General features: G+C 32.4%; 1 protein-coding gene across 1 annotated transcript; it reads right to left on the bottom strand.

Annotated features, from left to right (window-relative positions):
- Positions 1-8,573: 8,573 nt before the first annotated feature.
- Positions 8,574-14,252, bottom strand: LOC132046036 (cytochrome P450 CYP736A12-like). The gene is made up of 3 exons (XM_059436585.1): positions 13,960-14,252; positions 12,061-12,590; positions 8,574-9,612 (listed from the first exon to the last, which is right to left on the bottom strand). The coding sequence occupies exons 1-3, from the start codon at positions 14,114-14,116 to the stop codon at positions 8,800-8,802; spliced, it is 1,500 nt and encodes a 499-aa protein (XP_059292568.1). The 5' UTR covers positions 14,117-14,252; the 3' UTR covers positions 8,574-8,799.
- Positions 14,253-15,076: the final 824 nt, after the last annotated feature.

The following is a 15,076-nucleotide window of genomic DNA, read 5'->3' as shown; positions in this document are numbered from 1 at the left end:
CTACGTGTTAATTCAAATCGAAAGATATTGACACTTAGGTACATATTCCTTCTTTTGCCCATAAATTATTCCTATTCTTTATCTTTGCATTAGTGGGGGATTGTGAGAGTTATGTATTGCTATTCTAGTCCATTCTTTGTTGGTAATGCAAAGCCAAAGTTTCTTTGTGGTTCATCTTTTCCTTACTCACCTTTTCTTCTCTATAAAGTGCAAATATCCCACATAGGTGGAGGAAAGTCTTTATTTCCTCCTTATATTGAATGGTGTGTTGTTGGGTTAGTAAATGGGCTAGAATAAGAGATGGGCCTCACGCACATGAGAATTTGGCTCCGTAGGCAAAAGTAATGAATTTACACCCCCCCCCCCACACCCCCTGCGCGCGAGGTAGACGTCAGGCCCAAATTAATTCTGGTTTTGCAAAATATTATTTTTTGATATTTTGGGCTTATCCGAGATTGTCCAAATACATCCTTACCAGAAATTATCCAAATATGTCCAGATTCATTCTATGGAATTTATTGTGCAGATTTGTAACTTCTGAATTAAGTGACCCATTATTCAAGAGTTAACTCCATTATTCAGATTTATTGGCATAATTATTTTCTGAACATTAACAAACGTTTCTGTTTCTTGACTCTATCTTCATCTAACAATAAAACGAGGTTTATAGATTTCTTGAAAATATACCGACTTCTCTTCTACACAAAAGCCAATATTCTTCTTCGTTTCTAGGCAACTGTTTGTGCAAGCTCTATTCTTCCAACCACCAGTGCAGGTGTTCGGGAGTTGTTGTGGAACCTTGGGGAGCGCACCGGGCTAAACGATTTGCACCGTGGTTGGTTTGGAAATCGCTTTCAAGGCAGTGGCTCACCACCACCCAACTGTGATTTCATAATTGGTTTTCTTGTTTTCCTAGTAACTGATCTATATTGTTCTTTAGTTAGGTCGAATCTTGTGTAACAACCAATTGCAGCTACAGTACATTGCTGTGGTGAACTCATAAGGGCTGAAATGTTAAGGCCAAACGCATTGACAGCCCCTTGTGGTCGTCAAGATTTTTCACTTAAACACTTCAACTAAACCTTGTTTCATTTAGACACACAGGTAAGGCTCGACTGTGCCATTTAAACACTTTTCGCTTACTTAGTCAAATATGTAAGAGTGTATAACACACTCGCCGATGACATGGCAAAGTGGCCAATTAACTGATCATATGGCATTTGGGTTCGAAATAATAGTTAAAAATGAATTATGAGAGAAAGAAAAGAAATATTTTTCAGCAAAAATAAAAAGAATTATTTTCTAAACAAACTCCACATACCTTTCGCCAGAAAATGAATAGCTTTTTCCAGAAAAAATTTCCGATGAATTTTTTTTAGAATTTTCAGATCTGTTTCTTTTTTAGGCTAAAAATTTTAGATTTATTTTACTTTTTTAGGCTGAAATTTCGAAAATGGGGAGGGGTTAGTGGGAAGAAGATGAGGTGTGTGTGGGGTCGTGGAGAAGAAGACGAACAGGGGGTGGGTGATTTTTTTTCTTTTTTGGCTGTTTTTTTTTTCTTTTTTGGCTGATTTTTTTTAAACCTAAAATTCATTTCTGATTTTGATTTTATACAATGTTCTCAGAGAATGGTGGCAGTCTTCATTTTTTCCGGTGAGCAATATAGCAATAGTGGAAGGTTTGTTAGTGGTAGAATATTAAGTGGAGAAGAAAGAGAAAAAGATAAAAGATGAAAAAGAAGGAGGAGGAGGAAATAAAAAGAATTAAAAAAATAAAAAGTTTGTTTTTTTAGCCTTCCCACGCGCCTGTTTTGTGTGAAAATCACGCAACTTGCCAAGTCCACGAAAAATATCTAAATGACACAGTCGGGCCCTGCCTCATGAGGTGTCTAAATGAAATATAATTTAATTGAGATGTCTAAGTGAAAAATCTTAACGACCACAAGGAGCTGTCTATGGGTTAATTAGGTTTTGTGCTTGTGATTACTAAATATCATGAGATCTCTTAAATACCTTTTAGTTAATAGTTGGACAGTCAAACTTAGTTTTATTTGTAATTGTATACCTTTTTTTATATATATATATATATATTTTTTATAAAGGTGGTAAGTGGATCAGTTTGTATGCATTTATACTATTCTATCAATTTAGCTACTTTTCATCAAAGACAGGCATCAAATAATTCTATCACTACTGTAGAGTTGGAATTGGAATTTTTAGTTTATTATGAGTTGTACATATTTAATAAAATTTTAACTTAAATATACCATAATTTATCTTTTTTATTTTTGGTCAATGCTTAAATTTAAACCTCGACATCGTATAATTTTCACTCACTTCAATAATACCTAAAAAGATCCCGTTGAAAACATCTAATGAAACTAAGAAGAAAAAAAAAGACCTCCCATAGATTACAAAGAAAGAAAATGTTGTTCTTATTTGGATCCAATTGGCCCATTTTTCATAACACTTACCTTCTGTTTGGATGTGGTTCATTTAATAAAATTTTAACTTCAAATATAACAACGTTTGATAGGCCAATAACATTTGTATTGTTTGGTTTGACTATGGAAGATAATAAGGCGATAGAAACAAAAAAAAATCACTTTTTTGGAATTTTGGAAGATTGGAGTTGTGTTTGGCCATACAAATTGTAGTTTTTGGTGAAATGTAGTTGTAAAAAAGTGAAATTTTTGAAAAACAAGTTTTTTGAGTTTTTGCCCACAACTTCAAGTTGTATTCGAATTCTTATGGCCAAACGAAAAGTGAAAAAGAAGAAAAAATCATATGATTTTTTTTGGTCTATTGTAAGTTTAAAAATACCCTTTAAATTACAAATAGATATATATTAATAAAACTATAATTTTCACTCACTTCAATAATACCTAAAAAGATCCCGTTGAAAACATCTGATGAAACTAAGAAGAAAAAAAAAGACCTCCCATAGATTACAAAGAAAGAAATGTTGTTCTTACCAGGATTGCGGATCCAATTGGCCCATTTTTCACGATTATGTTCTTCTTGAACACTTAAACAAATAGATTTATCATTGAGGATCCATCTAATCTATTTCTCTCTTCTTCTTTTTTTCTTCTTCTTCTTCCAGCTATTAATAGAATATAGAAGATTATACTGATAAATACCTGAAATCTTCACCTTAAATTATCTACCAATGTTATATCATCTAAAAGTATGCAGGTTTCATCAAACAATCCAAAATATTATGTGGAGACCAAACTATGAAACAGAAAAACATTTGTCTGGTCATCTATATGCCCAAAGTGGTAATTAGGCTGAATATTTTGGAATATCCAGTACAACAGGTAAATGACTATTAATTTGCTTTAGCTACCGTTTGGGAGAAATTGGTACGGTATGATAAGTGCGTCCAATCATTGACATAAAAAAGCTCATTTTGGCATACGGTATTGGGAAAACTACGTATATATACATATTAAGGAGAAATATTTACGAAACGTGACGATAGTTTTCCTTATTTACAAAACATAAAGAATAATTACAAAACTTGATAGTGTATGAATACTGTATGAAGTCAAGTATATTGAGTCCAAAATTTTTTATTTTTTATCTGCAGAGTGTATGATTAGTGTATGAATACAGTACGTATATTCATACAACTTTCATACATGATTCACACATATTTTTCAAGCTCACCGAAAAATAGTCAGATCTGGCCGGAGCAACGAAGAAGACGAAGGGGACAGTCTGCACTCTGCTGAGAAAAAAATAAATTTTCGCTTGATTAATGTCGCTTTTCAACTGATTGCTCTATCCTTGCCTTGTTCTTTTTGTTTTACCTGTGTAATGGAAATCACTGATCTCATTGACGTTTTATCTGTTGCAGCAACATGATGAGGCTGTGGTGCTCTGGCGCCATTTCACCGGTGAAGCAACGCCCTCTTCCCTTCGCCACCAGATCTGGCCGGCGGGAAGACCATTACCGGTTGTTGGAATTGGGTGTTGGAATGGTTTTTTTTTTTTTTGGTAGAATGTGTATGTGTATAGGTATTGTAATGTTATGTTTTGTAAATAAAAAAATATCGTCACGTTTCGTAAATATTCTCCCTAAATACGTATATATATGTAAATTACCCGTTGGTATTCGGTCGCGTATAAGTATCTAAAAAGAATGGCGTCCAATAATTAAATTAGTTTTCTTAAAATTTGTAACTAAAGATTTCAACCACAATCTTTTTAGTATGATCTCCGTCTTCCCCTTTCCACCTAAATTGGTTGAAGCACACTTCTTTTGAGTTGTAATTTTTACCGATAACTGAATGTCGATAATCTCTCAATTAAGATTTTAAGAAGAAATTTGTCATACCACACGGAGTTGCAAGGCTTCAAGTACATTCTGATAAATTTTACTTCTTTAAGAAAGCAAGATCAATTCTTAAGTGAAGGTTGAGGGTTCGAAAATTAAAATCCAAAAGTGTTATCAAATCGAATGGATGATGTTGCAATAGTTTCTTTTGGGAAGCTAAATCTGAAATGTAAGCTCATTTGGAGAAGATTTGTAGTTATGGTGGTTTTCTATTTGTTTATCTTTTTATGTATATCAATGTATTTCATATGTATGTCAGTGTATGTTCCCTCGTATATCCATATATCTCATGTATATCATGCATATCTTTTCTATATTCATGAAAATTTGTATGATATACATCGATATATGTAATATACCATATTGCATGTATTGTCTATTACGAGTGTAACAATGATATACATGGGTATAAACTGATATACAAGGAGACATACATTCTAAATTATCAAGTCCATAAACGTCACCCAAATCAACAACTAAAGTATCAAATTCTGCAAAATTGTGAGTAAAAAAGGTATTCTCCAATTTAAAATGGATAAAAGAGGGGCCGTAGTGCGGCGATTTCGGAGAAGAAGAAATCATTGAATTCGCCTTGTTATGGATGTAAAATCAATGATGACAACTTGTTGCTCTTTCACCCTGCCACTGTGGAGAAGCTTCAATTTTTTTGTGTGACATTATTTTAGGCAAGGGATCCCCTCGAGTACATTTTCATGCAAATGTTTAATAGACTGATGGATAGTAGCCTTTAGCCACATGTACACTAAAACAAAGGTTTGGAATCATTTGCATTAATATTACTCCTCAATTAAGTCTTTTATTGATTTTAATATCCAAAAAAAGGAAAAGTTTAAAAAAAACTCCGAGTATTTTCATGGGAAAAGCTCTTTTTTAAGGTTGAGTTCGTCTAAAATATTTGGGTTCCAATTAATCATCTCTTAAGCCTAATTTAGGAATATACAAATCAAGAATTACTTGAAAATCACAATTAACAAGGAAGTTAGGTTGACTGGTTAGTGCTTTAGAGGACAAAGAAAAGATAGATAACTATACTACGTGAACAATTAAAGTCTAAAATCTCAAGAATTTATTAATCAGAAGGGTTTAATGGAGTTCTTTAAAATGAAGAATCAAACCATCTATACGTCGATGAGAACATTCAAGCCGTTTAAATGATAAAAAAGAAATCCAATCACCTCACGCTTGAGTAAATATCAGGATTTATTCTTAATGGACGACCTAAATTATCATCTGGATTTAAGTTATATCATATATGTATTAGTAATATGGTCTGAGAATTTGTATAATCAACTTATTTGAAATTAAAGCATATTTATTATTATTGGTGTATACTAGTTGTGTAAAGTTTTTATTAAACAGTTAATGTAATTTAACATGTAATTATAAGAAAGTTATCATTTTTATTAAGTTATATATTGACGAAGCCAATATGTATAGGATTTTATACTCGTACTCTGTCAAATTCTAGTATAGTTTATGATATCATCCCACAGAGATTGGAAAATCTATGCTACAGACTTATAATATTTTGAGTACTATTTGAGAGAATCAAATTGATGAAAGGTGAGTTTGGAATTCTAAACTACTTAAATTGAAACAAATTACTTTAGGGAGATTTATATTTTAGAAAGAGTTGGGGATCGTTGAATTCACTTGATAATATTATTATAATAAAATCTTAGTTTTCACACATATTTCTCTAAAGAATAATTGTTTATTGCTAATACAATTATATTTTTCTCATTAAGAAATAAATAAATACTTAATTAACACTCCATGAGGTTATGTCAATTATTTGATATATTACTAATGACAATTAAACTGAAATATTTTCTTGCTTGAATTGTGCTAAGAGGTGTAAAGACCTCTTGCGATTAACCTTTAAATCAATAAATTTATTTGATTCAATCCCTCCGTGAGAATAGGACTAAAAGAAATAAGATAAAGACCCCTCAAATCGATAAAACTATTCGATTTAATCCCTCCGTGAGAATAGGACTGAAAGAAATAAGATAACGACCTCTCAAATCAATAAACTATTTGATTCAATCCCTCCGTGAGAATAGGATTGAAAGAAAGAACATAAAGATTTGTAATAATAGATAACTAAAATTTACTATCACTCTACTATTCTACTCGTTAGTTATAAATATTAATTTGCTCCGCGAGAATACAAAATTAATATAATTATAACTTAGAGATAAAACATATAGGCGTGATAATAATGATTAATTAAAAACTGTCATTCTTGCACAGTTTGAAATATAAATAGAACATTTCAAGCCAAGGATATATTAAACGGAAAAGGGTCAGATTTGCCGTTGTACTTTCACAAATGAGCTATATTTGCCATTCGTTATACTTTTTCAATATATTTGCCCTTGTCATCCAACTTTAGGGTCATATTTGCCCTTGTACTCTAAAAAAAGTCATATTTACCGCTACTCCACTAAATCCTCATGTCTCACCTTAATTTTCCAACATGACATATATTTTTTTCAAATTAAATCTGATCACCATTTTAATCCTCATCAAACCCGACCACTTCATTATCCTGCAAAGAGTGACGGCCCTTTTTCAGAATAATAAAATGTATCGCATCAACAAACGGAGTGAATAGTCTTCTTAAATTTTGTAACCCTTATATGTAAATATAAACATGCTAAACTTTGTGCAATGGAACGATAAGATGTAACTCTTCGCGAACACGATAATCAGCAATAGTGACATAGAAAAAGATTATAGTCTACGTTTTTTAACTACACATTTTGTCTCCTCTTTTTGCAGACTGCCAACTTTCATTCTAGTTGTTGAAACACATTTACGTTTGAGCTTTAAATATTTTTAATTACTTTACCAATTAAAGTAAATTGTATGTGTTTTCGATTATATTATTACTGATAGTATATTACTTAGCTACATAATATGTCTTAGTTTGGAGTTTAAGGTGGGTCGGGTTTAATCGGGTGGGCGGGTTAAAATAATTAAAATGGTGACCAAGTTTAATTTGTAAAAAAATAAGCCACATAGGCGTCACGTAAGAAAATTAAGATTGGAAATGGGGATTTAACGGAATAGAAGTAAATATGCACTTTTCTAAGAGTAGAAGGGCAAATATGACCCTAAAACTGGATGGTAAGGGGCAAATACGTTGAAAAAGTATAACTAAGGGTAAATATAGCTTATTTATGAGAGTACAAGGGCAAATCTGACCCCTTTCCGTATATTAAAACCAAGGTAGTACTACAAATATATATCAAGCTTCATCAATTATCCCAATAAAAAGAGATTACTCCATTATGCACTAAGGAAACTAAAAAAGGATTTTTAGAAGACTAGAGATATTTAAAAAGACTAAGAAAATATCATTACTATGAGAAAGAGCCTAGAGGGACCAAGACTAGTTCTTGTTCTTCTTGCAATTGGATGATCTTTTAAGACAAAAGATGTCTCTATTTATAGCAACAAGAATGCTCCTTTGATTGCTTCTACTTTGCCCAAAGTAAATGTGATTACTTTGGTCAAAGTAAATGAGATTACTTTGGGCAAAGTGACTTCATTTCTTTTATTTCTTCATTTCCCACAATATTGGCAAGATGACATCTTCATACTGGCCAAAGTAGCTTTCTTCTTCTTTTCTTTGATTTTTAGCTTTTTCATATATTTTTTTTCCTGCAAAATTTGTTAGAAAAATGCGAGAACAGCATATAATTATTCATGTTTTAATTTAAAATTTTATTTTTATATACCGAAATTACATGAATAATTTATATTCATCACATATTAATGCTTATTATAAAGCTTTATTTGTAACTACATTACAAGTGACATATACATTTTACTTAGTGGAGGACGTACCTTGTCTTTATTACATAAAGAGAGGCCAAACAGAGGTAATGTAAGATGGATTGGTTTAAGGACAACCCCACCCCGCGACAAATTTAAAAAGAAAAAAAAGAAAAAGTGGACATGAGAGTAATGGAGAGAGAAACAATCTACGTGTCTACTGATAATCAATTTATGTGATATTTTTCGCTTTTTGAGAGTCAATTTGACTAAACTTTTGAGCTAAATTGGATTTAACACAATATTTTAAAATTAAAGTTTCTATATTTGGAAATTGCGTGAAAAGTACTATAAGTTGCAACTTTTCTCATATCAATATGATGAAAAAATACATCTTAAAATGTTGATCAAAGATCATGCAGTTTGAATCTCCGGAAGCGAAAAGTATCACATAAATTGAGACAAAGAAAGTAGTAAGTAAATACATCAAGCAGGAGAACCTTAAGCCTAACCTTCGTGATACTTAAAAAGAAAATTTGCTTATTACATTACAATCTATGATATTTAATTTAAAAAGAAGGATGTTGCAGCTTTTCCAGTTTAATTAACCCTCTAGAAAAAAGCTCAGGTTAATCTCTCTCTTAACTGTTAACAGAGTAGACGGTAAGTGGGAATAACAAGTAAATTCTGAGCCCTTGGAGCTGCCAAACCAAACTTTTCAGTCATGTCCAAATCACCAGGCAACATCCCATCAGGCAAATCCCAATTGAAGCAATGAACTAATTGTGCAACTATCAACTTCACAATAATCAACCCCAGATTCATTCCTGGACAACTTCTTCTTCCATATCCAAATGGTAGCAAATGAAAATCACGTCCATGAAGATCGATGTTCTTGCCAATAAACTTCTCAGGAACAAATTCCTCAACATTGTCCGACCATATCTTAGGATCATGCCCTAACGCCCAACAATTTATCATAACTCGTGATCCTCTTGGTATGTAACATTCATTTATGACAACATCTTCCATTGATTCTCGAGGAACTAAAAGAGTCGCCACAGGATGTAACCTGAAAGTTTCCTTGAGCACCAGTTCTAAGTATTCCAACTTAGGCAAATCTTCCTCCTCAACCATTCTATCCAGTCCTACTATAGATGTAAACTCGTCTTGGAGTCGGTTCATTACTTTTGGATGCTTAACAATTTCTGCAAATACCCATTCTATCCAAGTGTGTGAAGTATCAATGGCTCCAACGATCATGTCAGAAAGGATAGCTTTCATGGTTGCACGGTCAATCGAGTGGGCTTTCGAACCATCTTGAGATGACAACATGACATCGACAAGATCCTTGCTGCTCTTGTGAGTGTAATTCCTAGCATCTTGTTCATGCTCATTGATTATGGTATCAAATATTTCTTGAACAGTCTTGCCAGTTTCTTTCAACTGCTTATTTAAGCCCTGAATTATTCATTTTTTCGCAAATCACACATCATGAGCAATATACATGACCAATATATTACATAAAACTTAAACTGATCTTCACAAGGTGGATGACACACTAGTAGAAGCAACCAAATCCTCCCTTCATTATCAAAAGGCAATGGCAATCTTGTTTATCTATTATTGAGTATTAATCGCATTACACTTTATTAACTATGAAATATTATACATTCATATATTAATTTGAAAGAAGTTCATCAAATTCTTTAGTATTAAAAATCTAAGAACACAGACTTCGAATAACATACGTCAAACTGACCTCAAAGCTAAAAGCATAATAATGGAGAACAAAATTGGGAATGGATCGGTATGTAAGTAAATGCGAAATATCAAATTTAATACTCCCAGATCAAAATAAAATAAAAAAAAAAGAAAAAAAAAAGAGCCTACTTAGCCATATGCACACCCCTTAAGAAAATACTAACTCCTGGACAAATATAGGTAATTTGACTAAACTATCCCTAATGAAATAGGCATTGGGATTTGATCATATAACACTTAATGGGGACAAATTTGGAAAAACAGGGTTAATTCTTTCTTGATTTGATAAGTGACCACTTTTTTTTATCCAAGAAGAAAAAGGCTAAGTGGACACTTTTTTTTAATCCGGAGGAAGTACTGCCTAGCTTGATTTGAAAGCGGAAAGAAGATTCAATTGACCATTAATTGAGCCTCTAGGGCTTGGTCTAGTGGTAAGAATCAAGCGTGTGATCTGCGAGCTAAGTGCACGTTATGAGTCAACACTACCGCAAAAACCTACCCTCTTAATTTATGTGACACCTTTTGAATTTCAAGAGTCAAACAAGTTTTTCTTTAACCGCAATATTTTCATGTCTTTTAAATTTTTTAAGTAATCATTTATTGTGACTTATAGTACTTTTTACCTAGTTTTCAAAGATGTAAATTTTATTTCAAAAAGCTTAAAGATTCCATATCCGAATTCACGATCAAAATAAAAAAAAATGGGACTCAAAATCGAAAGGATGCCACATGACAAGAGGGGGTTGTTCAGATGGTAAACACAATCTACCTCCAACCTGAAAATTGTGGAGTCACCAAGGGAACAAAAAGGGAAGCTCCTAAATAAGGTTATAAAAAGATGGTGTCACATAAATTGGGACAAAAGGAATAATATTTTTAAGTAGAGAAGGATATTATCGAAGAGTACACCACCAACTCTCACGAATTCTCGATTATGTAAATCAAATCCACCATTAATTGATACTCCATCTGATTTACATTCCTTAGGCCTTATACTAAAATAGATTTTTAGTTTTACTTATTCATTTTGACAAAAATTTATTATTTTCGTCCAATACTATTCTTATCATTAAGTAACTACATTAAGTGCTAGTAGTTAAATTTAAATTTTCAAAACATAATTAATAAGGTTACTTTAGTAAAATAAACCCTAATAAATAATTTTCTTGAGGTGAGTGTCAATTGTCAAGTCAACATGGACCAAGTAAAATGAAGCGAGAGTAATAAAGATCTAATTTGAGGCAAAAAATATTGAGAAAACTACACAAACTACCCATCGAAGCATATTTAACTCACCATTTTTGCCCATACTAAAACTAATACCCTAAACACCCATTTGGTGCTAAATTATTACCTGTGTGCCCTCTACACCGGAGTTGAAGAAGCATTATGAGCAATTGGTAGGACCGAAAGGGCAAATATGGTCACCTAAGCTAGACACTATTTCTGAATATAAGATTAGGTATTCACCTTGCAAGTTGATTGGCTTGGAATGGAAAGAGAAAGAATAGTGATTTTTTTTTTTTTTGATGGTTAAATTGTGATATAAGACTCTTTTGTTCCTTTTTTTCCTTTTAATTTAGAAGTAAAGGCTGATTTTGCATTGATTTTCAAGCAAAATCTCAAAGTTGTAGATGTCTCTAAGGATGTACAAAGCAATATTTATTCATTCATTTCATATGATGTTCCCAAATCCCAACTATCGATCCAACCAACAAGTTTGCAAGGTGAAACGTATGAGAAAATTAATAACCAAATTATGCATTAGGATTTTAATTCTTGTTGATCATGCCAGTAGGGAATATAGAACTTCTAATACTTTTTTATTTTATTTTGTATAATGTTAACATATATGTGTTAGAGAATCATCGGTCAAGTAAGGATTGTCAAAGGGCTTTAAATAATCGTGGCTACTCTACCCATTGCCTTGAGATTTTGGATCAATGCTCAGATCAATCTTTCACAACCTAAGATTAGTTTAACGGGAAAACATATAGTGATGATTCTGCCTTAATGAAATGATTTACAACCACACAAATATATATAACTTTACGAATGCTAAAAGCATTCGTTTCTTTCTTAACCTTCGTATCTAGTTAAACTATATCAAATAAATTAAGACCGAAGGAATATACGAGAACATACCTGAATATCAAATGGCTCAAGAAAAGGCACATAATCAGCAATATTAAATTGTCCAGCCAACCGCACCATCTCATGAACTATACTCTTCAAATCAAATCTATCACTATTCCCATCATCCCCAAATAACATTCTATACGTCATTTTCCCAATCAAATCACCAATCTTTTCACCAATATCCACCACTTCACCACCCACCTTTAAATACTGCACTAAAGACCCAATTTCCTCTTTCCTCATCCCACCAAACGACCCGATTTTCTCAGCTGTGAGCAGTTCTTGTGTGCAAAATTTCCGAGCATTACGCCATTGTGGCCCATGAGGTGCAAAAGCTAACCCCTTATCACCATCACTTATGTAATTCACCGCCTTGAGCTTTGGCCGGCTAGCGAAAACGGCGTCGTGTGTCTTAAGTATCAGCACCGCGGTTTCCGGGGTTGAGACCACTACTGTTGGGACGTTCCCGAGCTTTAAGAAAATTATTGGACCGTAACGTTTGGATAGATCGTATAGGGTACGATGAGGGAGGCTACCTGTTGGAAAAAAAATAATTCAAAGTTATATGAAATCAAAATTGGTTAGCATTTGATATTTTAATTCATGTCTAAGAAGGTTTTATACTCAGAATTATGTAAGATTAGACTTTCCGGTTTTGACTTAAGTAGATACCGTACTACTCCCTCTCTCCATTCCAGTTCAAGTGTTTTAGTTTGATTGAACACAAATTTTAAGGAATAAAAATAGATTTTTGAATCTTCTGATTCTAAATTAAAGATGTGTAAGGTACTAAAATGTCCTTAGGGTTGTTTAGTACACGGGATAAGGTGAGATATCCAACACTAAATTTGGGATTAATTTTGTACCATATTTGGTAGAAGGTATAAATTGATCATGGAATAGAAGGTATATTGTTTGAGTCAAAATTCGTATTTTACCCAAATAGTTGAATTTGTTCTGAGGTTAATCACAGTTGGTAGTAATTTGATACAGATGAAAGAATTAACACAAGCAAGTTATTAACAATCGATTAAGAATAAATAAGTAAAGAGAAACAAGAGTAAACTTATTCCAATTATGATGAACAACAGTAGTGGATTACCTTGCCCTCAAGAATGAGTAAAAAACTTGATGATCAAAGAATAAAGATGATGAGAATAAGCAGAAAATTATAATCAAATAATAGTGTATTTTTCCGGTCCGTCCTGGATCCCTAAGTGAAAATTCTATTTATAGGTATATGATTCTATTTGGTGCCCTTCCCGTTGTATGTAAGTAACGGCAATCATTAATTACTGAATTAATGATTGTCATTTAATTCCTTGATTCTGACCGTTAGTAATCATTTTGTCGTTACTGCATTAACTCCATTTAATGCGTAGTAAAGGGGGTCTTGTATGTTGTTTCCGTTAATGTTCTCTACGTTGACCCAATCTTTGGTATCAGCTGCCTCTTCGTAAATGCTATGCACGACATTGCATTCTGATATTTATATGTCATTGTATAAATTGACACGTGTTGACTACATGTTGGTTCACGTGTCAGGTGCATTTTTTTACCCATACCTATACATTTCTCTCATGATCAATTTATACCTTCTACCAAACAAGATATAAAATGAAGCCCAAATTTAATGATGGGATATCCCACCTTATCCCATTAATCTTGGGATTATTTTATCCCACCTCCCAAATGGAATAAATTAGTGTCAAGATAATAATCTCGGGATAAATTAGTCCACGTACTAGATGACCCCTTAGAATCTAGTACAGGAAAGTAAAACAATTCAATTAGGACTAACGGAGTATTATACATAGCAGTGATGCTAGTTATTTTCATATTACGGAGTAATAGAACACATTCAAAGATTTGTGAAATTTTAAATAAAATTTGATCCTTCAATACCTAACATATGGAGATTGCCAATTATAGGAAGGCCACGTGGACCCGGCGGAAGTTTCCGGTGAATTTTATCCGGCGCTGCTCTCCATCGGAAGTGGATTAAGTAAAAGAGAAAACCGATGAGAATTGAAAGAAAGGCTATGTATATGGAGAAGAACATTTGGGGAGTTTTGGGTTTGGGAATTGGGATAAGTCTAATCAAAATGAATATAAATATCAAAAAAGGATATATAATAATGGTGGATGAGAGAATATGTATGTAGTTCTCTCATTTTATAGAGTACGTAATAAAGTGTAGATTGTGCAGTTGCTAAATTTGAAATTCATGTTCAGAGGAGAGGACATGTAAAGTTGCCAACTTGCCATTGCTGACAAAACAAATACGGTACCTTTTCTAAAAAAATGATTTTTAATGTCTGATTAACTTAACATAAAAAGGAAAATATTTAAAATAAAAATTCAAAGTCAAATAAAGTTGGAAGAGACTAATATATTATGGAGTTTAAGTTTTATGCACTATCAGTATACAAAATTTCTTACACCATCAGGTAATTTTAAAGGTAATTATTCAAAGTAACCTTCTAATTAAAAAAGTATTACCTTTTCTAAACAATTTAATTTAGAAAAGAAAAAAAACTTTTAAGGCAAGATGAATCCTACTTATACTGTAACTGAAATATTTCAAGTTGTACTTGTAATTAGAATTATTTCTTTTTCCAAATTTATGACTTTTCTTCATAGTTATGTTCAAACTCCATATTGTCAAAATCGATTAAATCACTGATTTAGGTTTCAGTTCTTTAGTTCATGAAAAACATAATTAGGTTTCAACGACTTTATTTAAGTAATTCAAAAAGTCTACATGTATTGATTATGCAGATTGAATATATACACTTAGAGAAATAAAGGAACCTTAAATAACATTGACTCATTTGCATCTTTGCTGGAATCGATAATAAAACAAATCAAAAATTCGGGTCATAAGTTGCGTATGTTTCTGTTGCAACACCCTTTCTCTAGGGGTGTCAGTGGTACGGTTCGAGTGGTTATTTTATAAAATTTATAGCATATCAATTTTTCTGTTATTTCATTTTGTATAACCAAAATTGGACTTTTCGAA

This window comes from Lycium ferocissimum, unplaced genomic scaffold (genome assembly GCF_029784015.1).
Source record: "Lycium ferocissimum isolate CSIRO_LF1 unplaced genomic scaffold, AGI_CSIRO_Lferr_CH_V1 ctg914, whole genome shotgun sequence".
Classification (NCBI taxonomy): domain Eukaryota; kingdom Viridiplantae; phylum Streptophyta; class Magnoliopsida; order Solanales; family Solanaceae; genus Lycium; species Lycium ferocissimum.
Note: the sequence above shows the minus strand (reverse complement) of the source record. Positions and strands in the feature narration are given on the sequence as shown.

Bases quoted from the DNA above. Each gene is read 5' to 3' on its own strand.
- LOC132046036 (XM_059436585.1), bottom strand. From the start codon at position 14,116: ATGTTCTTCTCCATATACATAGCCTTTCTTTCAATTCTCATCGGTTTT. The intron at 12,591-13,959 runs GTATTGAAGGAT...TTTTTCCAACAG, and splicing joins TGGCAATCTCCATATGTTAG to GTAGCCTCCCTCATCGTACC. The intron at 9,613-12,060 runs GTATGTTCTCGT...TGAATAATTCAG, and splicing joins TTGAGCCATTTGATATTCAG to GGCTTAAATAAGCAGTTGAA.